Below are 27024 nucleotides of genomic sequence, written 5' to 3'. Positions count from 1 at the left end.
TTTGCTGTCGTGTGCTCTTGAGTTCCTGGGTGTTGAAGAGGGAAGATGGCTTGGTGGTGGGATCGGAGGACGTCCACTGAATCTTCGGATCTCTGGAGCTGTGTGGAGAATTGCTGCGGTGAAGAGAAAAAATAACTGGACATTCCAAATTGGGGAATTGGGGGTGAAATAATTGGACACACTTAATAAAATATCTAAAAAGAAACAAATTATATTGTTTATATTACACTAGTTATAAATATGCCTGATGAATATAGGAACCCTTATATTAAGTCTGTTTTTATTTTATATATATATATATATATATAATTTTTTTTTTTTTTTTTTTTTAATGATAAAGCAATTACTTTTTAAACTTCCAAGTCCTACATTTCAGTAATATCCTAATACAGTGACCTGAATGAAGCTGCCTGTCCTGCAATGTTAAATATGTGTTTCACAACACACCGGTTGCTGGCGTTGTTCATCCCAGAAATGTGCGTGCCATTAACCCGGACCCACCCTTCTCATCCCTTATCTCCTCTGCTGTTTCAGATGGTCATTGGGCAGCAGTCGAGTAACAGCAGTCACCTGACGGAGCTGCAGGTTGTGAACCTCGACGCTGCACACAACTCCAAGAGCGAGTGACTGCCGCCACCTCGTCCCACACTGGTACAGACAGGAGCCCAAGAGAGCAGCATTTAAGAACAATTATTTATTGATGCCTGTTCTCCTCACCATTTTTTTTTTTTAAATTAATGTTATTGTATTTTATTTTTTTCAAAGACAAATTATAGGAAGGGAGAATTTGTAACTTACGAATCCTTGAATTAGTTTTTTTCCCCGTTACTGCGACGTATAGGCGCTGTGAGTTTTTACTTCAGCCAAAGAGAACATTCATTCGTGTGTGTGTGTGTGTACAGCATATGAAGGTGGGGGTGGTGAGGTAAACCACAAAATGTACATAATGCCCTCTGTTCCTTTTTATTAATTTTTTTTGGAAGAGAGCAGCAACTTTTATTTTTTTTTGCCTGTTTGTGCAATGACGTGTGGCTGTTTCTGGAAGCAGGAAGCTTGTTTTTGTTCTTTTTTTTTTTTTTTTTTTTTTTTTTTTTTTTTTTTTTTTTTTTTATCTAGACAGTACAGGGACTGAAGCCCTGAAGTATTTAGAATTGTGACGGGACATTCTAGTGCCAAAAAACGATTTGAGCCTCAGTGAAGGGCACAACACATTTACACACTGCCTTGGGGAGAGTAGTACTCACCCCCTCAAAAAAAAAAAAAAAGTGGCTCGGCATGTAGCAGGAGATATCATTGGCTGTTCAAACTGCATTTAAAGCAGGAAGGTTGTGTTACTGTTGTACACCACAGGGGCCCTGAACAGGTGTATACTTCACTCTAACAAAGCAGCTATAAAACACAATGTCTGATCAGACTTGACATTGGCTTGCAAGTCCTTCTGTGGACAGTTCAGTCACTCCGTAAGTAGATGATACAGCCTATTTGACATTTCAGTAAAACTGTCCTCTTAGCTTTACTGAGACTTTGCAAGCTCCCACCACCTTCTAATCACTGGCCTCAATTAAGCCCGGGGCCTTGGATCACTAGTTTTGTAAAGAAAAAGAAAAAAAAATAAGTTTGTGCCTGAAATCATTGTTGGCTTTTTTTATCGCACAAAAAGCAGCAGTGACTTAGATTTGTACAATGGGGGTGAAAAAAAAAAAAAAAAATCTTTTTTTGATCTTTCCAGGAAATTCATACAGCCAGGTCAGGTATGAAAAGGCTTATTTTTGTTGTTCAAACTGCCATCATGTTTTTATATATCCTCTTTTGGAATTGGCCTGTACAGTACATGTGTATATGTAATGTATGAATTAAAAAAAAAAAAAAGAAAAATTTACCATGTGTGAAATCATGTTGTGAAGTTGTGGTAAGAAGTTTACTGCCAGTAAATGTACAATGGTTTTACATGTGGGTGTGTGTGTTATGGCAATCAAACATACCTAGATTGCAACGATATAAAGATAATAAGCACTGTCAAACTCTTTATCATGGGCACATCTTATTGAATAGAAACCAGATGGCTAGCTATGAAAGAAAAGTATCAGGGATTCTATTTTAATAAAAAAAAAAATAATATATATATATATATATATAATATATATTATATATATATATATATATATATATATATATATATATATATATATATATATATATATAATTATGGTGTTTTGTAAATTCTTCTCCCCCAGGCACTCTGGTGTATGTGATGAATCAGTTTATAGACAAGAAACTGTGTTCTTAGTACTATTGAATCATTTTGGTGATGTTGCTACAGAACATTTAACTCCAAATTTAGGGAAGGATTATTATTAATATTTTTTTTTAATACTATTCCCTTTACTGCTTCAGTCCTGCATTGTTTTTGTCAAGCAGAAGAAAGTACTCCTTTGAGTATACATGAGTGCTACCTCAGACTAGGACCTTGGCGTCCTGCGAGGTTCCAACGTGGTTTCAAACCTTGAGGTCCTGATAGAACTGAAAGGATTAGCGTTTTATGACGATTCCACTTATTCAGAGTTGTTGTTACTTGGGATAATACAAATACTGTCTAAATGTGATTTCACCTCAGTTCAGGAGCTGCTTTTCAGTTCTACTTGCCTGCCATTGTGATCTGCCACTTTATGTGAAATTTGAAGTGTTGCTACAACTGTTTAAATAGCATACCTGTAATTTATTTTCATTAACAGCCTGAAAACTTTTTACACTTGTAACGTTAAAGTCTGTTTCAAAGCTCTTTTAAAAATGTCCTCTCTAGGGCACTTGGGTTTGAGATCTGTCCTCAAAATCACTGCAAGAAGAGCGATTTAATAAATAAATAAATAAATAAATAAGCGCTAAGCGCTGTGGCTGCTCTGATCCATACCACATCATGTATCATTATTGCTGTGTTATCTGTTTGACAAAGTTAGCAATAATCCTTACGCTATCAGTGCACTAGAGCAGACATTTTTAAAAAGAGCATTGAAAACAGTTAGAACATAAGTTTACAAACGAGAGGAGGTCATTCAGCACAGCTTGCTCGTTTGGTTGTTAGTAGCTTATTCATCCAAGCATCTTCTTGAAGGATCCCAGGATGTCGGCTTCAACAGCATTACTGGGGAGTTGATTCCAGACCCTCACAATTCTCTGTGTAAAAAAGTGCCTCCTCTTTTCTGTTCTGAATGCCCATTTGTCTAATCTCCATTTGTGACCCCTGGTCCTTGTTTCTTTTTTCAGGTCAAAAAAGTCCCTTGGGTCGGCATTGTCAGTACCTTTTAGAATTTTGAATGCTTGAATCAGATTGCCTCATTGTCTTTGTTGTTCTAGACTGAATAGATTCAATTCTTTAAGTCTGTCTGCATATGACATGCCTTTTAAACTAGGAATAATTCTGGTTTCTCTTCTTTGCACTCTTTCTAGAGCAGCAATATCCTTTTTGTAGCAAGGTGACCAGAACTGAACACAATATTCTAGATGAGGTCTTACTAATGTATTGTAAAGTTTTAACTTTACTACCCTTGATTTAAATTCAACACTTATATATCCAAGCATTTTGATGGCCTTTTTTTTTTTTATAGCTTCCCCACATTGTTTACATTAAGACATTTCTGAGTCAACATAAACTCCTAGGTCTTTTTCATAGATTACTTCAATTTCAGTATTTCCCATATGGTACCTTACACTTTTCACTATTAAATGTCTTTTGCCATGTGTCTGCCCAGTTCTGAATCTTGTCTAGATCATTTTGAATGACCTTTGCTGCTGCAACAGTGTTTGCCACTCCTATTTCTGTCATCTGCAAATTTAACAAGTTTGCTTACTATACCAGAATCTAAGTCATTAATGTAGATTAGGAATAGCAGACAACCTAATATTGATCCCTGTTGTACTCCACTGGTTACCTCGCTCTATTTTGAGGTTTCTCCTCTAATCTAAACCACTTTGGATCTTTATTATAGATAACATATAATAGAAGTCAGGCTTATTGGTCTGTAGTTACCTGGTTCGATTTTGTCCAGTCTGTAGGTATAACCCATGTGCCAAGAGACTTGCGTGATCTTGGTTAGCGGCTTGTAAATAACTTCTTTCATTTCTTTGAGTACTATTGGGAGGATCTCATCCGGCCCAGGAGATTTGTTTATTTTAAGAGCTCCTACTCCCTTTAACACTTCTGCCTCTTATGCTAGTTTAAAAGTTTTTTTTTATTTATTTCAAACTGGATAGGAACAGGTTGACATGTGAGGCATGTTGTCTGTATCCTCCTTTATAATAACTTGTGAAAAGTAATCATTTTATATATTTGCTATTTGTGGTGTGGTGTTAAGCAGTCTTGGTCTGTAGATTTTGAACCATATTTGAACACCCTGGAGTGTGTTATTGTGCTAATAAAATCGCGTTCCCTTCCCCTTGGTTGTCAAGTGAATCAGACAGAGTGATTCTAAATCAAATAATTATAAAGCGGTACAGAAAAATATGATTCATGTATGACATAATGATGTGTTATTGTTAGTGATGAATTTGTCCATTTATTGAAGTCATTAAAAAAAAAAAAAGGTCTGTTTTGCACATTTCTTGTTAAGAATGAAATGAGGTGAAAAAAAGAGGAACATAATCGTATTAATACAATTATACACCCACCTCTCCCAGGGTAGATTAGAACGTACAATACGAATACAGCATTAAAAATAGGGAAAATGACTTTCCCAGTCAATGGTTTGGATTTTTTTCATGCTGATCGATGGTATATCAGTGTCTCCCCCATAACTTTCGAACCAAAAGATTATAAAGACCATCAAACATTCAGACTTCCTATCAAAATGTTTGTCTAAAATTGCTACCAGATTCCTTTTCTACAGCTACTATAACATCTGAGGTATTGTTATTTACTTTAGTTGAGTTAAATAGTTACTGTTGTGTTTCAATCTGGCACTATTTAGATAATTTCAGTAGTTCACTGTGTCTCAGTTCACGGTGTTGTCCTAACTGCAGAAGATACTTTTTGCATGTTATCTGGTGGGGCTCAGTTTGCCTCTGGAACCATGAACAATAATCATGCTTAGACAACCATCACTGCTTTGTTTGTGACAAAAGCACTAAATAAGAGAAGCAGCATTAAGTAAATAGTATGAAATATTTAATTTTCTTTATCATATTTTTCTGGTCTTTTTACATAGTTTTTGAAGTAATTGATGTTTTTTCACCATTAAGTAAATAGTATGAAATATTTATCATATGCAATACGTTGGGTCTTGCACATTTTTTTTACTTGTGCAACTTTGTGGTGACTTCTCATTTTGTCGTTCGTTTTGTAATTTTTTTTTGTGTTAATTTTACTAATAAAAGAGAAATGGTGTCTCTCCGGTTTAAGTTTGCAAAACAATAATGGATAATGAACTTTGGAATCTGCTTAAATTTTTCCTGCAAACCTTGTGATTGCACTCTTGACAGCATACCATTTTCTGACATTACACAGGTCATGTTTTGGTATGCATACAGCATTCTGAGGATGTACCACTTTCTGACATTACACTGGTACTATATAGTATTTCTGTACTACAAATGAAGAAAAAAAAACACTAGTTCTCCCAAACTGGAAGTCAAGGTTTAAGTTGTTTTGAAAAAGCTATCAAATCATTATTATTGTTATTATTTTTATTTTATTTTATTTTTCTCTCTTCCCAAAACTTTAAACTGCTGCTGCTTTGAAGCTGTGTGACTGATCAGGTTCTGACTTGGCAGGTAACAAGCTGGATACATTGGCTGTCTGATGCTGAAAAAAAAATTGCTGCTGCCTCCCAGCAATTGGCGCCGTGACGCATTTTTCAATAAAACCTTTCGAAATCTTCTTCCTGGGAACCGGTGAAGCGATTGCTCTGAAACTTGGCATATATCATCAGCATCCAAACCCGCATCAAGTTCGCGAAGCAGAAGTTGCTGTGATAAATTTTCATGTCAAAATGGCTGCCATAAATCTTATCGAAACGCGCCCTTAAACTGCTGCTGTTTGAAAACTGTTTGTCCAACAAACTCCAAACATGGTAGTTATCGTCCCAGTAACAATGGGATACAAATATGTGAAAATAATGATGTTTTATAAAACAAGATGGCTGCCACGTATACGTTTAGATTTGAAATTTAAACCTGCGTCAGTTGACAAACGATTTACTTGACTAACTCCAACTTTCACAAGCATCTTCCCTGATAATGTGTCAATACAACTGACTTTTAAAAAACTGTGTTGACCGGAAACGAAAATGGCAGTTTTATATATAACAGTTGAAAAAAAGTAGTTTTGGACACTTAATACATATATTTTTTATTTAATTGGTTTCCCCCATTGCTTTATATGGGGGGGGAAAAAGGCATTTTCAAATGAGGTCATCATGCATTTGCGTCTTCCGTATGTTCCTATATAAAGACTAGGAAATAGTGTTTTTTTTGTTTTTTTTTGTATCCGTCCCCATCTGAGGTCGCCATGCATGAAATGGTTAATTTATCTTAACATTAATGCGGAGTTCGCATAGCACACAGTGACACCTGGAAGCTGTATTTATATGACATAAAAATGCACAGTGTATACAATTGACCAGCGTATCAGGAAACAACGGACTTCTGACAGGATAACATCATTGGGAGGAGGAGCATGGTTTTCGGCAAGTACAACCGAAGGTGCAATGATTACTATTAAAATTGTTTTGTACCTTTAACAAAATCAAATGCACACACAGCAACAAATGTAATCGTATTTTAAGAACATACCATACATACAGTATCTTACTGTACTGTAGCTGTGTTTCCTGGTTTTGCTGGTAGTGCACATTGCCCCCTAATGTTATCTCTTGTATATTGTTACGTATTTTTGTGAATCAACCAGCAGACAGCGACGCCCACGTGGCCAAGTATGTATGGCTGCAGACCCAGGCTGAGAAAACGTAATTTATTTTTATTTTTTTATTTTTATGTGGTTAGCGCTGCTGCTGCCTCACAGCGCCAGGGTCATGGGTTCGAATCTAGCCTAGGGGGTCTGTCTGTGTGGAGTCTGCATGTTCTCCCTGTGTTCACGTGGGTTTTCTCCAGGTACTCTGGTTTCCTCCCACAGTCCAACAGCTGTTCAGGTTGATTTCAACTCTAAATTGCTGTGTGTGAGTGGTGCCCTGCGATGGACTGGTGTCCTGTCCAGGGTCTGCCAGGTTAGGCTCCTGCTCACCGCGGCTCTGTAAAGGATTAACCTGTTATTGATGGTGAATGGATAGATTAGCTCCCTTGTTGTGTAGCCTGTGGTGTCGTTTCATGCTAGCTACTAACTGGTGTAATCAGAAACTGCTTACTCAGACGCTATAATGTAGGCCAGCTCTTATCAACCTTTCTCCAAATGACCCCGTTCCAAAAACGAAAATATTTGGTGTAATGTTGCGGACAGTATGAACCTTTGAGCATAAATACAGCCTTGCAAAAACTTTAAATAGCCATGTGCTTTATATTTTAATTATGCAAATACTTTATACTGTTCAATTAAAATAAATATGACCAAAACAATATACTAATATAGGTACATATTCTACAATAATCTTTTTGTAAATTGATTGTATATGGCTTAGGGTCCCGACGTGAGTTGGGAACCACTGATGTAGGCTAACTGCATGTTCTCTTTATATTGTTATGCATAAGTGAATTGTTAAGCATGAGGAAGCATAAAACAACGCCATAGTGTTTAGATGCACTCCAGTGACTTTAAGCTAGCTATATTTTGATTGACAGCCTCCGCACGAGTGCTGTATATATGCATGTGACGGGATTGCCCAAGTGATTGAGGCCCAGGGACAACAATGCAGGTAAACAAAGGGGTTTTATAAAGAAAAAAAAAAAAAGGTTCCTCATTGAGAGAGTTCTGCTTTTATACAGTGAGCAGTAAACCACTCGTCCTCTCCCTTCCTTAAGGAATATGTCCATGTCCTTTTGTACTTTTAAAATAAAAACAAAACAGGGCTGGAATTTCCTCAGGGTCTCCCCCCTCTGTATTCTGCATTTGGTTATAATATTCTTCATACATCTTTAAAGCTTCTTGTACTTCCTCTTCATTCATGGTTAGCACTCTTAGTCAACAATGGCAGAGAAAGCTGGGTTGAATTCCTGCATCCATTGGACAGCTGAGTGGGTGGCCTGCATCCCTCTGGATTCCTAAAAAAGAAAAGCATGATGCAATATTCTTTATACACACAAATAAATAAATAAGCAAGAGTCACAGTAAATAATATATTAACAGAATGATGCAGCATGCTACCTTATCCTTTATTGAAGCAGGGTTGCCATGACAACTTCAAATTGCTATTGTTAACAAAGACTGACGCAGAAGACACCCATATTGTAATATACACACTCCCCCTATGTAGACTATAGCAAGAAAGCATATCTGTGTCTGTGCACGTATTTACCACTACAAAATTTATATATTTTACCTCAAGCAGATTGATGTTGTCATGATAATATGTTTTCTTTCTAAGACTTTCTCAGAAACCTACATGCAATAACAAATTGGGCGTACACTGTACTACACTTAAGTAAGAGTGAAAACATAACCTTATCTGAATGGATCCTTCAAAGAAAGTCAGAATTATTAATGCAATTGGTAAAATGTTTTCCATTAATTCAAAGTTCGTTTTTTTGCTTTAGCTACTTTTCCTTTATGAGATCACAAGTGGAATCCACTGGAGACACCACAGAGAGTAATACCTGGTTTCTCTGTGGGAGGCTGCAGTCACAGTTTTTTCCCCCCATTCTCAGCTTCTTGTACGTCACCCATTAACACATGGGCAGCCTTAAACCTTTAATTTCATGTAATTATGAATTAAATACTTTCCATGTATTGGAAGAATCTTATGTTTTGCAAGCGTTACTCGTAATTATTGAGAACTTTGAATACACAGACTAATACCTGGTCTCTTTGTAGAACAAATAGTCTCTTCCTCTAGCAGAAAGGTGGCCTCTTCTGTCCAGTGTGCAAAGTGTCTTCCATGGCTATTCAACATAAAAAATACTAACTTAATATATCAATACAGAGTTAATCATTATTTATGAAAATAACAAGAGGTAACATAATCTTACACCTGCCTTCCAAGGGACAAGTTCTCCATGAGGAGTATACACCACCACTTATGAATAACCGGCATGTCTCACAAACGATTGACAATAAATAATGATTTCATATTCTCATTCTCCATATTTCCTATTGAAATCTGCTGCATGTTTGTAAGCACTCACCAAATTAAAATTAAAGGCCATATCCATTGTGAAAGCCATACCACAAAAAGAATTAAACAGTCCATTAGCATACTTCACTTCATGAAAACGCCACAATCGATGCCTGTGTACTGCTCTGGAAAATCCTGTAAATTGTGATAGTATGAGTACACAGAAAATGACAACAAATATTCCATCCCTTCCCTTCCAACCAAGTATATATGACTTACTCTTAGGCCAGTTACGGTTGTCCAAGGTCCTTTGACAATCAACTCTGCCAGATTGCTGTAAATACACAAAACGTGTTAGTTCTACATGTTAGTTGGTGTGTTGGCAAATTAGTGATTTATGAAAAGCATGCATAAAACACAAAACACAAGCAGTTAGTATTGTGTAATTGGAAATGACATAAACATGTACAGTCTAAAACAGAACCACCATGAACATCTTACATTAGTGTAAACTCTGAATTGAAGAAAGAATTTGCAGGTTCTCCCTATTAGTTTAAACAGAGTTTTCCCCACCAATCTCCATGCTAGGTGGCCCACCTATGAGTTTTGCTCTTACCACCTAAGGGAGACATGCCCAAAAAACCACTCAAACCTGTTCTGTATGAAATTGACCCCAAAAATATGTTTTTTTTTTTTTTTACCCATCCATCCCGCAATCGCCCAACCCCTGTGTGGCCTCACCACCTAATCCATTTCAAAACCCAGGGCAAACCCTGTTAAAATATGATACTGCAAATGAAGCACTACAACGGCAACACAACAGTCACATTGTCTTGGGAGAAGCCTGTAGTATGAACTCAAAACTCCAGAACAAGAGTTGAACTTTATATTCCAAAATGAATGAAGCTGCCGCAGCCCCCTTTCCAGCTGCGGCACCCCCCTTACCAGCTGTGCCGCCCCCCTTTCCAGCTGCAGGATCACCCTTTCCAGCTGTGCCACCCCCCTTTCTATCTGCAACACCCTTTCCAGCTGCTGATGCTGCTGCTTTTTCAACAATTGGTTCAGCCTGGTTGCACCCAGAGTGGGAGTGTTTAATGAAATTATCTTTCTTGATGATTGTCTGTTGACAACGGAAGCAATGAGAATGGCCTGTTTCTCTACAGTCCCAGTGACATTTATAAATTGTAAAATCTAAAAAAATAAATTAAAAAAAAATGAACAGTCATTACAGTTTAAATACCGACGTTGAGCAACTGGACAATGATATGATGTACTTGGTACATCTACTGATTTCTGGGGCCTCTCCCGTTTGTATTACTGTACAGTGGAACTAGAAAAAAGCAAAACAATTAATGTTTGATTAATTATGTAGCTAATTAGATAGCAATGTTTGCTACTACACAGTACAAAATGTGAGCCATCAATAAAAGACAGTATATACAGCCTCATTTTATGCTTAGCTGCAAGATGCTACCTAGCTACACACATTTTAAACCAGCACTCAGCAAAGACTGGAAAAACAGCAAATATATCAAATGAACGAATCATTACTTTTAGAATGAACGAAGTAACGTCTGCTAACACACACACAAAACATGTAACTTACAGTAAGCAATAACGTTAAGTCCGTGGCTTCAAACGGATGAATACTCGCTAAAACAATAGATCTACCAATCCTTTTCGAAAAACAAATCATTTTTCACATTCACATAACGTCAGCTAACTTAGCAAGATCAGTAGTGCCAAAGCAACTTGCGAAACAAGTAATGTTAGCTAACGTTAGCTAATGCTAGATAGTTAGGATAACTTAATGTTAGCTGGCAAATATGCCATAGCATATTTGAGCGACATTGAGAAAAGCAAAATATGATGGAAAATAAACCAAATAAAAGTTATAAATTCTAAGAGCGGGCTGGCTATATTAGCTAACGTTAGCTAGTTAATGTTATTTTTCTTGTATTCATTAAAAACAATCAATCATGACCGGCGATGCACTGCACCCGATTTCTCCACTGAGCTAGCTAGCTGCCGTTCATCTCAATCACACGCCTCGTCGCTTACCTTTTCCTCTCTATCCTCAGCTTCTCTCCTGCTCTACCCTTTTCAGTAATCGCATCGCTTCTAGAGCTGAAGTCTGAACTCGTCACGTGATCGGGGGGGGATGCGTGCGCAGGAAGGCTGTGAATGACAGCTGAGGGGGCGGTTCCTCTCAGCCATACCCTTCTCCACGCGGCGATCAGTACAGCGTATCCGCGAATCGACACCCGGAACTGACTGCCGCTGGAGAAACTGGCCGAGGTACCAGAGAAAAGAGGCGGTATAACGAGCCCAGGAACCGGGTCGAAACAGCGGAGAGCTCGCTTTCCTCGACTGAGAGCGTCGGAAGAGAAAACACCGTTAGAGGTACGTGGGGCAGGGCTCTTGCTTTCTGTAAGGGTGGAGGTGCTTGAAGGCCGGGCCGAAGCTGTGGGCTGGAGTTAAGGAGTGTACCGTCTGGAGAGTCTGGGTGCGGGAATACGGTAGAAAGCAGAGGGGGAAATGGAAGCGAGGTGTGTAATTGTATACTCCGGTACTGGTTCGTTTCTGTATTTATCTGCCGTTATGTGTGTGTGTGTGTGTGTGTGTGTGTGTGTGTGTGTGTGTAATATATATATATATATATATATATATATATATATATATATATATATATATATATATATATATATACACACACACACACACACACATGAGCTGACTCACTACTTTTTACCCGTACCCACTGCTGACCAGTCTGTACTGAAGAAACGTCAGTGAGAATTAGTACTGTAACAAAAACGATTTTCCACTTGTTAAAGCAAAACCCTGCTTCCTGTTAATTGTGGCTATGTTGTCATTACTACTAGTATAAAAAATACCGGACGGCCTGATTTTGAACTGTATGTTGAATCTTTCAGGATCCAGTTGATTTAGAGAGCTGTGTACAGTAAATTCATTTTGTGTGTGTCTCTCTCTCTCTCTCTCTCTTTATCTGTGTGTGTGTGTGTGTGTGTGTGATTTGGTAGGCTGTTGCATGTACAGTCTGTAGCCGTTTTTATCCTTTACACATTTGTTTGTGAATATAGTTCCACAAATTGAACAGCTGCCAAACTAGGGAACGATTGTTTAACACATTTAACTGAATTTAAGAGTTGCTGTCGAGAAAATGTATGGTTTGGAGTACTGTAAAACACCAGCTGGAAAGTTGAATTCATACATGAGTGTATTTTTCTTATTTGGCGAGCTCACTGGAGGCTGGCATTAACATATCTGCTCATTACCAAGGTTGCCCATGATTATTGTGACCTTTGCTTTGATAATGCCCGACAGAAAGTGACAGGAATTGTGTTTTAGACGGGTCAAGAAAATCTCGTGTAATCTGAGTTTTAGTCGCACGTATATATATAGTTACCTGGATATATATAATATATATATATATATATATATATATATATATATATATATATATATATATATATATATAAAACGCGGAAATAACTTTTTTTCTGTCAAAAAAGACCAATACCTGACTCAATTTAAAGACGAAAAATTACTATGATAAATTCATTATAATAACATAAAATTTTATTTATTTTTGCCCAGGCTGTTGGTTAAGACACACGTTTATACTGAAAATAACTTGCACATAGTATGAAAAAGGTTTGGAAGTATATATCGTGCAGTAAACTAATAAATAACTGAGTTTTAAGCTGTGAAACCTACTGAATAAATATTTTGTTAGTTTTTTGCACAAGTTAGGCACCTACATATAGTACATACAATATGTGAAATAACAGACAATGAAGAGGATAACGATTCATTGAATTTAATCTGAGTCATTTGTTAATTTCCTACCAATGTACATTTCTGTAGCCACCAACAAAAAGTAAATTCAATGTATCTGGGAATTTTTTTAATTTATTTTTTTAGCAGTCTGAGAATTGACCTCTCATACCAAGCAGCGTGGTTCTTGCTTGGAAGGTAAGTTTTCTTTGGGTGCTATTGTGCATGGCCTCAGTCTTTGACAGGGCTCAACATTACTAGGCACTGCAGGCAAGCCAGGTCTGCCAGCATATAAATATGTTCCAGTTTATTTTCTTTAAACATGCATATACAGAATATTCTTTCGTTTAATTAGCTGAATTAATACAGACCTGACCAAATGTTATTTCTTGTTGATTTTATTTTAAATACAATCAATGACTACATTGTTAATGTCAAGACCTGATTTAATTATTGTAATTTTTCAATCTTTATTAATGTGTTGATGGAAATACAGTCTACCAGGAGTTGAGGTCGCTTGCCTTTTTAACTTGCAGTTAGCCTTTAGCTGTAGAGTGACTCAACTGTATGCATACTAACAACACACCACAACAACAAAAAAAGTATTTGACTCATACAGACACACCAGTAGTGCTGGTTGTTTTGATGCTTGCTAATAATGTTTGTTAATATATTTTTATAGGGGGAGTGGGCGAAATTTGCCATGACACCGCCACTGCTGTGAAAGGTAGTGTCGCAGTGAAAGTACCATTCTATTGCCGAACCAGTCACATCGCATCTGGTGTGGGGAAACCTGTATACTGTTGAGATGCAGTCCTATACAGTGGGTGGGATGGCAGAGCAGAGCGAATGCACATTTAGTTTATTACTGTTCTGTCTGTAACAGTCTCCAAGTGCTTATTCTTTAGGGTTTGTGAAAAGACCATGAGTATGAGACTGTTGATGTAATTGAGGAAGGAATATGTTTAGAAATATAATCTTCTTGTATATTTGCATATTTATTAATTATTCTCCCATTATGTACTGTTTCAACACTCATGGCTATTTGGGATGTTTAATAAAGTTTGAAAAAGCCTGAGCATGGACGAATTTCTGTAGTGAGCACAGTATAAAAATTGCGTCTTTACCCAAAACAGTGAGTCAGGTAGATATTTTTATTTTCCTTGGCAAATCTTTAACAAACTCACTTTTGCGGGGAGATAAATTATGGATGTGCACCATAAGAACACACATGCTGTGATAATAAACAGTACAAAATATTATGCAAATTCAGACGGTGTATAATATTTAAAATGTTAATTGAAGCAATCAAGATAATATACAGCATGGAGCTTGTATGGTTTTAAATGCTGCCTGTGTATCTAGGACATGCATACCAAATGAACTAAAAGGTCTTTACTATAAACTTTGATCTTCACTTGAAATGGATGTTTAATTTAAATCTTGGTGGTGGGGCAATTCCACAGTAACATTCATCAGAATTTGCCACACAAAACAGGTTCACTCACACCCAAAATGGCCCAAAAAGTAGAAAAAAAAAAAACTAAGGCCCAGTCCACATTGCCTTTAAACTGTGTTAGTTGCCTTTTAAATTAGCTTAAAAGTGCTAAATATGGTTTGTGTCCACGCTTTGCAGAGTTTAATACCATACTCGAGACCACTTTGGGGTAGTCTCGAGTCCGGTTCTAAATTATATCGCATCAGGTAGTGCGGTTTATCAGAAGTGTGGATGCTGTAATACCAAACTACATTTTTTGTCCAATATCCCAAAATGCTTTTGTTTGCCAAAATACTGGCGCCTGAAGGACTTGCTATCAGTGTACACTCCTCAATCGGTATTCATTTTTATGCTTAAAAAAAGTCAGGATATAATAATAAATATTATTTATAAAGCGCCTTTCCAACCCCAAAATGCTTAACATATCTCTGTTAGTGGGGGAAAATAACAAAAGCACAACGTTAAATTAGGCGACTGCAAAAATTAAATGCGAGTTAAAAATAGTATCAGCAATGAACAGTCCACTTTGAAATTTAGACCAGAATTAGGCTCAGAACAGCCTTTTCTGAATTTAATTATAAAACAAGATCCACTCAATTTGTTTAAAGGGACGTCACCTGATTAAAAAATAACGCGCCAAAACTTCAAACCCTACGCGTGTGTGTATGTGTGTGTGTTCAAATGAACTTTTTCCAAAATGCTAGTTTTATTTCTTTTTAGCAATCTGAACATGTATTAATAAATAACACATTTATTTTAAAACAAAATAGTGCATGGTGGAATACTGTCGTATTAATTTCTACTGTTCATTGCACTGTAACCGAGCTATTTGAATAGTGTGTGGATGCATTAAGCCCGACTGAACGTGAAACAGTACTTTGGACACTCTGAGCTGGATTAATTAGAATGGTTTCGAGTATGGTTGCTGAGATCTGTTAAGTAATATTGCTATTGGTAAAGAAAATGGTAGCCTACTCTCTCTCTCTCTTTATTTTAATTCCAAAAGGATAAAAGTCTTAGTTATTGAACCATACTGGTAGTCATTAAAAATGACTACCCTTTAATATGTGTGGCCTATTTAGTCTTTAAAAGAAAGACATGTTGTGGTCACATGTGGTTCCTTTTTTTTTTTTTTGCAAGGAACTCACTCTTGATGTTTTCTAGCCATTGAAAGTAAAAGGCCCTTTGCTGGCAGCTATCTCTGTAGTAAGTTGTTAAGCTTGCTTTTAGATTTGGCAACCCCAAGTATTACAGAACTATTTGAAAGGCGTTCTTGCCAGGTCATGCAGTGAGTACGTTGGGGGAAATGAGGCAATAAGATTTTATTTTTTACTTTTATGATTGCTGTTTAAACTGAAGTTTGTTGAAAGAAGTGCAATGCGTCTCCATTACACCTTTTTAAAAGTTTGTTACCCTTCAAGTCTTGCTGGGTTTTGCAACTTAATAAATTGTTTGGTACTGTTTTAGTATATATGATTGTGAATATTATAAAGAGAAATCTGTTGCTTAAGAAAGCAAACAAGATATACTGTGTACAGTAACTACACTTTGAAATTTTTCAATGCAAATTTTATGGATTTTGTATTGTGTGCAGCAAGTTTAGTATTATATTTCTTTTTTCTGTTATACTTTGCCCTCTATCACTATTACACAAAAACAGTCATGCCTGAATCATTTGAATCTTCCAGTGAAATGAAACTGAACTTGAACTTGCCAGCAGAATTCAGGCACTGGTACAGTGCAACAGTGTCAGACATACCTAAGTTTTTATTACAGTAAAAAGACTTGAAAATGGCTACTACTTTACAGAAACAAGAAACGAATTACTGTTGCTTTAATCACAAGGTCCTGTTGTTTACCGTTCATAGTAATTATTTCTCCATCACTGGATCGCAAGTTTAATTATTTCCTTCTTGGAATAGAGGGCAGAAAGTCAATGGACACTGCAGTGCTCAAGCTTCAACATAACCTTGAGACCTGAACCTGTCTTCTGTTAGATTAAGAAAATACGATTTAATAGTTTATAGATTTTTTGTGAAACATGATGGAAGTAAATAGCTGACTGCTTATACTGCAGTGTCATGTTGGGGATGTACAGTAGTAAACAAGAATATGTTTTATTCTTGTTTACTATTGTAATACATACTCTCTATCTCTGGGTATTTTAAGGTAAACTTTCTTATTTATTTGACCTTTTTTTTTTTTTTTTTAAATGATAGTTTACTCTTTCTTCATTTCAATGAACAAACAATGTCCAACATCCTGCATCACTTACAATACAACTCAAATCTTAAGTGTCAGTTTTTGAGATATTTATTTATTAAATATTGTAATGCATTACTAATTAAAAACTAATAATCTATTTTAATTTGTTGTAAACTTTCTGATACGACATATGGGTGCCATTGTAGTGCAGTTCTGAAATCAAGCCAGTGTCTATTTGAACTAAAAAACTAAAGCTAGGCAGATTTTAAAGCATTTTGATAATGTATAAAAATGTCCAGACATGCCGTCTTCCTACCCTTTATTTCTATTATTATCCTGCACACGGGCAAGTATGAATTGCAAGCTTTTTAGAAAACTGACCACCAGTTGCATGCACTTGCGTATAAACATGTTAGTCTGAAGGTGAAAACACCATGCAAGGTTCCCTGTGGGCCACCAGCCAAAACCGGAGAGCTCCTGATGGTGTGACCTTGCTGAATTAGCCCTTGGGTACCCCTGAAAGTTGCCTCTTTGGTCTTTGTTAGCAATTGGAGGAAGACTTCGTAGTAGTAGTGGTAGTATTAGGCTGTACTTGTACAGAATGCGATCCACGTGCTAGCAAACCAGCAGGATTAGAGTCTTTGTGTACAAAAATGTGTTAGAGAAATTGGGAAACTGGGAATCAAGTTGAGGGTCGACAGAAATCACAATATAGTTTAAAATCCTCCTCTTCACGGACAGTAGACTTTCCCATATGCAGAGATAAGCCACAGGCTTCCATTCACAAAAGCACTTTAATAGATGAGATTCTGCAAAGCTTTGTAAGGGCCCAGTGGCAATTTTATGCAAAAAAAAAAAAAAAACTCCTTGAATTTGTTTGTGAAAAGTCAGGAATGAAAGAAAGGTATTTTATTTGTTAGCAGTGGGAACTGGACACCCTAAACTCCCTTGAGAATCTGGCCCTCTTGCCCTAACCTGTAATCTTGTTGACTTGTTCTTTCTGTTTGCATGCAGTTCTGCTGTCAAGATGGTGGGCGAACGTAGGAATGGGAACCTGCTGGTGCAGCTGGGCCCCAATCTCCAGGCTTACCCGGAGGAGCTGATCCGGCAGCGACGTACCCACGATGGCCAGACGGAGTACCTTATTCGCTGGAGCGTGCTGGCTGTGGACGAGGGCGGTGGAACTGGGAGCGGGGGAGTAGAGGGAACAGGGGAAAGTGGAGGGGGCAACAAGAGCGAGAACATCTTGATGTGGATGACGAGGGAGGATGTGTATGCCAACTGCCCAACGCTGCTGGGCAACCGCAAGAGTGACGCACAGCGGGCCGTGAAGGAGGAGCAGCCCAGCAGCGACTTCCCCTCCGGGGTCACCTTTGACGAGGCAGAGATCTCCGACATGATGGAAGACGTGAAGCAGCTTGTGCGGCGGGCTCACAGGCAGATGGCCAGGAGCAATGAAGTGGACATTGCCGTCAGCATCTCCCACACCATCCACGTGCTCAGTGCCTACGCCAGCATCGGCTCTCTGGTGGGCGTCTTCAAGGAGACTGGCGCCCTTGACCTGCTCATGGAGCTGCTGTGTAACAAGGAGAGGCAGACCAGGAGGAGCGCTGGCAAGATGCTGAGAGCCCTGGCTTCACACGATGCAGGTAAGCTGACACAGTATGTTTGTATGTTCACTCAGGTGAATGAATGAATGAATGTACTGTTAACCAAACTGGTTGTCGGTTATAGGCAAATGACAGAGTTTTACTGATACCAAAAAAGTTTTGAGAAAAGGGAACATTGTTCATTACTCTTATCTTTTTAAAGCCGGTTGGCAACTTTGGGGACATCCCTGGTGTAGTGTGCCAGGAAATGTTATATTTGCATTAAAGCTGCAGAGTGTTTGTGCACAATGATTTATCAGCATCAGAAAGCGACACTATCCCTGAACCGTTGTTATCCTGCTCATATTATTTGAGTCTGGACACATTGTCACTCAAAAACAAATGCACACTTCCACTTTAATTAGCATGCTCTGCTCTGTTTTGTGGTCTATTTACATAAACAAGATAAAGCATGCTGTGTGCTCGCAAACGTGACTGCAGTAATACAGTGCTACGGCATCTCTGGTAATACACGCTTTTGCTATTTTCTTACATTGCTTTTTATTCATATTTTGATCGTTAAAACAATTAATATTAAAATGCCACCTCTAAGTCATCACAGGGTGAAATGCGATTGTTGTAAAAAACAGAAATGAGACAAGCTGATCTTGCTATTTACACAAATTAAGCAAACGCTCCCAGCTTTCTTTACAAAACACTACATTGAGAGACTTGGGACCATATTTACTATTATCAGGATGGTGAGTATTTGGTTAAATGCATTATGCCTTTCTATATATTCGTTCCATCAAAAGTTCTCAATTATAAATACTGTATTTTAAAAGTATAATTCCCATGATCAGCTAGTTTATTTGCTGTGTAGTGACAATTAATTATAGTCCCATTTGAAATCTATTCTGATTAAAGACATCCTGTTTACAACCCACAACAATGCTCACACAGGCTTCCTCACCATCACCCCCTCTAGTGTCCAGAAGGTTTGCAATCTGTGCCCTGAAGATTTGACGCATTCTGCTACCCCCAGCTCAGTTATTGACACATTGACTTCTGCATTCTTCTGCCCCACCCTGCTTTTAAATTGGGTGGACTGAGAACGAAGGGCCCTTTCACTGTTGAAATATGAGGAAGGGAGGGGAGGGCCTCGATTCCACACTCCTCTTTGTTTGAGAAAGTCATGTTGCGATGAGTCACAAGGAGGGGGATGAAGACAGTCAAGTGCCAACACCACAGCTCTGCATGGTTATTTATATTTCTTTTACAGCTCTTGCTTCCTCTCTGCATTTTCAATAGCAGTGCAGGTTTACACATGTTCTAGGTCAGGCCAGAAAAGACCTTTGAAACTTGGTGTTTGTTTTGTCTTTTGAATACTTTTAGCCTTTACAAACAAGCATGTTGGTGGCATTTATCCCCTGCTACGGTTATGAATTCATCAGTAGCTCGCCATGCCATATATCCATGATGTAAAAGTTTTAGCTTGACATAGACAGGTGCCTTCAAATACCCCATATTCCAGTAGTCTAAACAATGTCCAGGCCATGTTTCATCACAGTAGAAAAAAAAATGCTTTGCTAGGTATATCTAGAAACTTTGTGTGACACGCAAGTATATAGTCAGATGCAGATCTGTCCTTGTCATCGTAACAGTGACTCCTAGATATGTAAAAATGAAAGTCTGATTTACTGGTAGCCTGTCTTGTCCCATGCCCTTCCCCACCCCCAGATCAGGATACACTTGATGACTTGTGCTAAGGGCTGCTTAATTGAAGATACTGCAGTTCTTCAATTCAGAACTGGTACAGAACCAGACTAGTTTCCAATACGGTTTTGGGAAAGCCTTGAAATTAGGACACTGTACTTTTGACCAGAATCATTTTTTAATTTAATTTAAACAGTGTAGACTGTATGAACAAGACTTCTGTCCTTCAGTGGTTAAAAGCCCCAGTCATAAACTGAAGGTTGCCAACGTTTGGTTTTGATTGCATGAGGCAAGTTGCATGTTTAGTTCCCACAGAACTGAATCCAGTCAAGCAATCACTTAACTTGTGTATTTAGTGAGTCTTTTTATTTTTTTAGATTTATGTTGTGCAATATGTAAGCAATTGTATTTTTAGTTTGAATTCAACCACATAGTGTTCTGTAATTCCTCGTTTAGGGAATATCAGTACATGATCATGATAATCAGTACTTTTATGTCCATTACGTGTTAAATGGCTGCCAAATTCTTTTTTTAAATACCTGTCTGCTAATTGCGGCCAGGTGATAATCATTACAGGCTGGAGCCAGGTGAACCCCATCCTAGCTCCCACCTGTGGCATTCTGGGGTTTGTAGTCCTGCAGCTCCCTCCTTAGACTACAATCTTTCTCCTTTCTCCCCTCCTATCTCTCTCTCTCTCTCTCTCTCTCTCTCTCTCTCCTCTCTCTCTCTCTCTCTCTCTCTCTCTCTCTCTCTCTCTCTCTCTCTCTCTCTCTCTCTCTCTCTCTCTCTCTCTCTCTCTCTCTCTCTCTCTCTCTCTATATATATATATATATATATATATATATATATATATATATATATATATATATATATATATATATATATATATATATATATTAGTGCTGGGACTTGCACAGGATTTTTTTAATGTTTGGATATTCGCTCATAATTTAAATATTCATTTGGATATGTGTTCGTTTTTCAAAAAGTAATAAGCCATTATATTGCTCTGAACGCTGGCAGAGACAGCATAGCAGGGGGGCGTGGTCCTTTTGTGTGAGCCTTTATTTTACAACAAGACCTTACAATATATAACATGTTAAAGTAGAAAAATATCCCAGGAGTAAAGAACACGTTGTGCAGTCCTTGCTTTACCCCAGTGAATTAACTGCAAAACAAAGGAGCCAAATAGCAGCTCAAGTTAAATGTTGTTTTGTTTACTCCAGAAATAAATAATACATAACGCTGACACCGCATTTATTTCTCTCTTAATTCCTTGCCATTGCCGTTTCTTCACAGTAAACAGTGGCCATAGACATGTTTTCATAAAGTAATATCATGTTTTCTTGTGCTTTGTGTAGCTTAACACGTAAACAAAAACTGAAGTTTAACTTTAAACACTTCAAATAAAACAAACGTGGAAATGGCGATGGCGTTTATTACATTCCACGTAAGAAAGTGTACAAACGAGAGGAGGTTGTTTGGCTTATTGATCCCAGAATCTCATCAAGCAGCTTCTCGAAGGATCCCAGGGTGTCAGCTTCAACAACATTACTGCAGAGTTGGTTCCAGATTCCCACGATTCTGTGAAAAAAAAAAAAAAAAAAAAAGTGCCTCCTATTTTCTGTTCTGAATGCCCCTTTATCTAATCTCCATGTGTGACCCCTGGTACTTGTTTCTTTTTTCAAATTGAAAAAGTCCCTAAGGTCGACGTTGTCAATACCTTTTAGAATTTGTGAATGCTTGAATCAGATCGTCGCATAGTCTTCTTTGTTCAAGACTGAATAGATTCAATTCTTTAAGCCTCCAGAGTGCTAACCATTACACCATGGAACCACATAACAAAATTGCAATAAAAAAAATGTATAATATGTACAATCTATATATAAAAATCACTACACAACCTTTTCGGGAAGTGATTGCCTTTTTTTCTGTCCCATGAATAAGTCCCTTCCGGTACATTTTCATAAATTTCATGGTAATAACATTTAAAAAATTGTGCATTTCATGGTGGTGTAACAAAGTATGAACATATAGTTAAAAACGGCAAAATATAAACAAGCCTTAAAGTTAACAAAAGTCATGTGACTAACAAAGAAACGCTGAAAGGAAATGAAACTGAAACCCAGAGGATCGCTGTGATTGTATTTTAAAAAGAAAAAAAAAAAAAAAAAAAACTGTTCTGGTTTTAAAATCATTGTATGCAACAGTAACTCAAACTATTCTGAAGTGCTGTTTTCTTTCATTCCCTGTGTTTTGTGGTGTAAATACCTGTCCGTATGTAGACACAGCTCTCTGCAACTACAGTGTTAGCTGGAATTGACAGACGGCGCTGAGCTAGGGACGGGTCTGTAGCTGGACAATATATCCAGAGGCTAGAAAATATAAACGTGAAGTATCTGAAATTATGAATACATTTATTTATTTTATATATACACAATAAGTTTCTGGTTTTGTCTTAATTTAAATGTATTATAATTATTTTTCTTTCCCACAAATGACAGATAGCAGTGTGAGGTATAAACTGCTTTTTATATATAATAAAATCTAATTTCTCCTGAAAATAAGTTCCAGTGTATTACAGGTCTGGTAAGAAAGCACAACACTTAGTGTAAAATACACCATTTTCTTTATTTCTTTCATATAAAAAGTGAACTGGCGTTTCAGCCAGCTTTAAATACTCCGATTTCAAGGAATATTTTAATTCTTATATATAACAAAATAACACAGAAATACTTTCCTTGAAGCAGATTTTTTATAATTAGGCGAGGTGTTTTCCATACAGGAGTATCTTAGAAGTGCTCAAAATATGTGAGCAAGGAATGAAAAGATGAATCTCTGTTGTGGAAGCTGATTGACGTGGCTTGATGAGGTCCTTGCTTCGATCAGTAAACAACCAAATGAGCAAGATGGGCCGAGTGGACCTCCTTGTTTATAACGTTTCTTATTTTCTTAAAGTCACATACAACATAACACCACCATGAATCTATACTGTAAGAGTATAATGCTAAACTAGACTAGCCTGATTGATTCATTTACACTGTAAAACATTTATTTTTTTTAAACGAACACGTATGTGTTTCATTGGGGAATACACACAAACGTTGTATTCCTTAATTTTAAACGCTATGCGTTCATTTTACAATTTTATAATAGATATTTTGAAAATCGCTACTTCCACATAATTTTAATAAAATTAGTTCAGCGGAAAAAAAAAAAAAAGTATTTGGAAAAGAACTGCTTTACTCAAAACTCTTCTAAAATACACAATTCAGTGGTGAAAAATTCAAAATTAAGCATTATATTTAATGCTACGTTTCTAAAACAAACTGGACACTAATGTAGATGCCTTCCTCTTACGTGCTATCAGAACAATTGTTTTTAAGTGTATAAATGTCTCAGTATACCTTAAATAAGAACATATTCTCTGATTCAAAAGACATTTTACTAGTGAAAGGGGGCCATTCAGCCCATCTTGCTCATTTGGTTGTTAATAATCTTGCAGTGAAAATAAATTAGACAAAAGACAACCAGTCTGGCTACTATAATAAACTAAGTACTTTTTATTGCTTTCATGCTGAACCTGTAGCCGACTGCATTGGCAGAGTTTTGCAGTGTGACTGATTTTCACATCTATCGCATTGCATGCACAGAAAATAGATTAACTCAAAATCCAAAGATTATAAAAACATTGGTTCAATTTTTGACATGCAGTAGAGTTTTACTAAATAAACAAACAAGCATCAATGAATTGATCAGCGTCTAGCTCATTCCTGTTGTATGTTATCTCTGCTGTGACTTCTTTTTATAAGTAATATGCACTGATTCACTTAAACTAAAAGTACGGAAAAAACTGCATTAAAAGTAAACTTTGGCAAAGAGATCAGGGAAGCGATCTGAAAGATGTTTCAGTAAATTGATGGCATTTCCATTTTAGTTCTTTAAAACACTTTTGACATGTTGACTGCCCGCCTTCAACCAAACATTGAAATATAAAATAGTTCCACACAACCAAGCTTTTTTCTTCGGCATTAACCATTACAGCTGAAGTAATTTTAATTTTCCCAGAGTGTGAAGTTGGTCACTTCCGTGAAGCGGAAATGAGTAAGCTTAGTTCATGTTGTGTTTTAAAGCTCAAAAACAAAACAAAAAAACCCCACGATATTGAAAAACTGCGATACTTGGCTATTTTTTTTTTTTTTTTTACCGCGATATAAGGTATCGTAGTATTTTGGTGTCATGATATACCATGGAACACTAATCAGTCAGCACTCGGATTTCCGTTACCCAGATACACATCAGTCCTGTTTCACCGTCCTTGTATTAAGAATAAAATCAATCCCCGTTATATTTATGTAATAAATTAATGCACTTACCCATTGCACGAGATTTCCATTTTTTCAGTGTTACAATTGACTTGTTTAACTATCACAGCCTGCGTTTTTTTCTTTTTTTAACTGTTTTTCTGGCATGGCAAGTCAGTATCTTTATTGTGCATTGCAATTACACAGCGCTTCCTCCAAAAACAAAGCGAATGAGGCAAGGCATGGTAATGTAAAAGTTAATCATTAAACAGTTTTAGATACTGTAATGCATTTTTTTAAAATCTGTGCTCTTTAGTTGGTTTTGTGCATTTTCATTTGCAAGTGAACTGTGACATTAGGGCTTTATCAAGCACTATATTCTGCAATATTGAATAATGACTTTGGATACAGTTTTAATTCTGGAAACCTTTTTTAATTTTTTTTTTAAATCTTGCTAAGTTGAATTTTACATTTTAAGCAGTTCTGCGCATTGGTAACCTTTTGGTTTAATTTTGCTGTTGGGTCGTTAACGGGGAATTTTACATACTGCTAGTAGTATGTACTGTATTACAGACCATGTGTCTTCTCTTTTGGCAAGTGACATTTTCAGAACCATATCGTTCTGAATTAAAATACTACTGTTGAAAATATAGTACTGTACCAATAAAACCAACTACAGTACATCTACATGGAAGCTTACTTATTTTAAAAAACGGTCCCTTCCGTTATGTGTTTTTGACATTGTATCTTTTTTTGTGTTCCCTGAAAAAAGACAAGTTTTTGTCTTACTGCTGTGTTATTCTTCCAACTCGTGCGCTAACATTTCAATGAAAGAATCAACGTCTCTCTGTACAGTTCCTCAAACCCAAGTCATCTTTTTTCTTTCCGTACGTAAAGTGTGTGTGCAGGGCAGGGGGTTGTTTGAGTGGGAGGGGGCAGGTTACAACGTGCTCACCAACATGCACGTCAGATCAGAGATAATTATCAGATACGAGTCATATTAGTTTAACTGTCACCGAAGTCAAAATTTTATAGGGTCGGGTATGTGAGTGCTGACTGTATACTTGTGCAATATAAGGGCCTCCTGAAGTCTCTCCCAATATTTTATTTTTGAAAGTTTAAATCATGTTTTTATTTGTTGTGTTAATGTGTGCAGTTGTGCTGATGTCAAGTTCACAATTTAAGCAAGCAGGACTTAAGTTGCCATTTTACAATTGTTAACCAGCAGGTTTTATCCTCAGCTGGGAATACATATTGTTGAGGTGTGTACAAAACACTTTTTGCATATATTGCAATTATAATGAAATTTGATGAACAAAATTTATCACAAGTTATTAAGACTCAGAATGTGTGGATGTGGTGGGAAAGTACGTAACATGTTGTCAGTATACAACATCTGCTATAGTTCGGTCTGTTTGGGGATTCACTAAACATGGTTCCATATAACTTTGTTAAAAGTGAAGGGAGGGCTAGTTGCCTGCCAAGAAGTATAACAGTGTATAAGCTTGAAGGCTTTATTTTCACTTGATGATGACAACAAGCAAACTGTAAGATATGTTGTCAATTACTTAATCACTGTTAAACCAAATTTCAAGTTTGGTATGTCCTACTTTCTTCACCTCTTTGCCAGTTCAACACCAGAGGCTTCGACTTGCTTAGAATATAGATTGAAATCTATAAAATACTATGTTTAAAAAAAATAGTAATAAATAGTAGTTTTAAAAGGAATGCACTGAAGTATAAACTTACAGTAACTTTTGTTTAAAAAACACAATACAAAACTGGAAAACAAGTCAATGGGAGATATTGGGGTATGCACGCCTGTGTTTTTTTTTTTTTTTTTTGTTTTTTTTTAGCAAAGTACAGAAACTATTTTAGAACAGCTATTCCCCACCAGTCTCACCGACTGTTAAGTCACAGAGAAGTACCAGCTATGTTGCAAATTAAGTAATATATTACAATATGTTTAATGGTGTGGTGTGCTTTTGCTTTCATTCACATAACACACAGCACAGCCTTTGAAATACAGTGAACCTGTGATTATTGTTACTGTAGGTGGTGCAATGTACTTATCGCTTTTAACTTGTTTTTGTTTTACTTGTCTCAGGGAGTCGTGCTTATGTCCTCCTATCTCTCAGCCAGCAGGATGGGATTGAACAGCACATGGATTTTGACAATCGCTACACCCTCCTGGAGCTGTTTGCTGAAACTACCTCTTCTGAGGAACATGGTATCTCTTTTGAAGGGATACACCTCCCACAGGTACTGTGCAGCTGAGATTAGTTATTGGCAAAGTCCATTTGTAAGTTGTATTCATGGAACACTGAATAGACATGTGATAACTTCTCCAGTAGTGTCTTACACATGGGTAGACGGCCATGGCTGGTCTAGTTCAGGTCTTTGTTCCAAACTCTCTTTAAGTAACAGTTTCTGCTGTTGGATAATAGATCATAGTTTGTCCACATACAGTTTATGATCATGCTGTCTTTATATGATGCTTTATTGTGGTGTGTGTGTGTATATATATATTGTTAAAAAAGAAATTGGGGTGGATGGATTGGAAGTAGAAAGGTTAAAGTCAAAATTAAGACTGAATGATTGGGTTTGCAAAACAGTCACATGACGGAATATGGATGTTTGCCTATCTTCAAGCAATCTATCTTCTTTTGCTGCTATCAAATGTCTAGTCATAGGATGCT

The 27024-nt window shown here is 37.0% G+C and overlaps 2 protein-coding genes and 1 long non-coding RNA gene across 7 annotated transcripts in view; 2 read left to right on the top strand and 1 right to left on the bottom strand.

Moving 5' to 3' along the window:
- Nucleotides 1–751, top strand: part of srfb (serum response factor b) — a 40223-nt gene extending 39472 nt beyond the window's left edge. For all 3 annotated transcript variants that reach the window (XM_041251952.1, XM_041251951.1, XM_041251953.1), the window contains exon 8: nt 535–751. In XM_041251952.1, coding sequence (XP_041107886.1) covers nt 535–627 — 93 coding nt within the window. In that variant the 3' untranslated portion in view covers nt 628–751. The remainder of the gene's footprint in view (nt 1–534) is intronic.
- Nucleotides 752–7052: 6301 nt separating this feature from the next.
- On the bottom strand, nt 7053–11362 carry LOC121316775. 2 transcript variants are annotated; one of them, XR_005950452.1, is made up of 4 exons: nt 11274–11362; nt 9492–9546; nt 8957–9039; nt 7053–8202 (listed from the first exon to the last, which is right to left on the bottom strand). It is a non-coding gene; the product is annotated as an uncharacterized LOC121316775 (long non-coding RNA). The 2 variants fall into 2 exon arrangements; XR_005950453.1 differs by lacking the exon at nt 11274–11362 and adding an exon at nt 10819–11267.
- A 79-nt stretch (nt 11363–11441) lies between these two features.
- LOC121316774 (cullin-9-like) overlaps nt 11442–27024 on the top strand; it is a 48333-nt gene continuing 32750 nt past the window's right edge. For both annotated transcript variants that reach the window (XM_041251950.1, XM_041251949.1), the window contains exons 1-3: nt 11442–11615; nt 17731–18365; nt 26433–26587. In XM_041251950.1, coding sequence (XP_041107884.1) covers nt 17744–18365; nt 26433–26587 — 777 coding nt within the window. In that variant the 5' untranslated portion in view covers nt 11442–11615; nt 17731–17743. The remainder of the gene's footprint in view (nt 11616–17730; nt 18366–26432; nt 26588–27024) is intronic.

Source organism: Polyodon spathula, chromosome 6, assembly GCF_017654505.1.
Source record: "Polyodon spathula isolate WHYD16114869_AA chromosome 6, ASM1765450v1, whole genome shotgun sequence".
In the NCBI taxonomy this organism is placed as follows: Eukaryota; Metazoa; Chordata; class Actinopteri; order Acipenseriformes; family Polyodontidae; genus Polyodon; species Polyodon spathula.
This window is presented reverse-complemented; position numbering and strand designations above follow the sequence as displayed.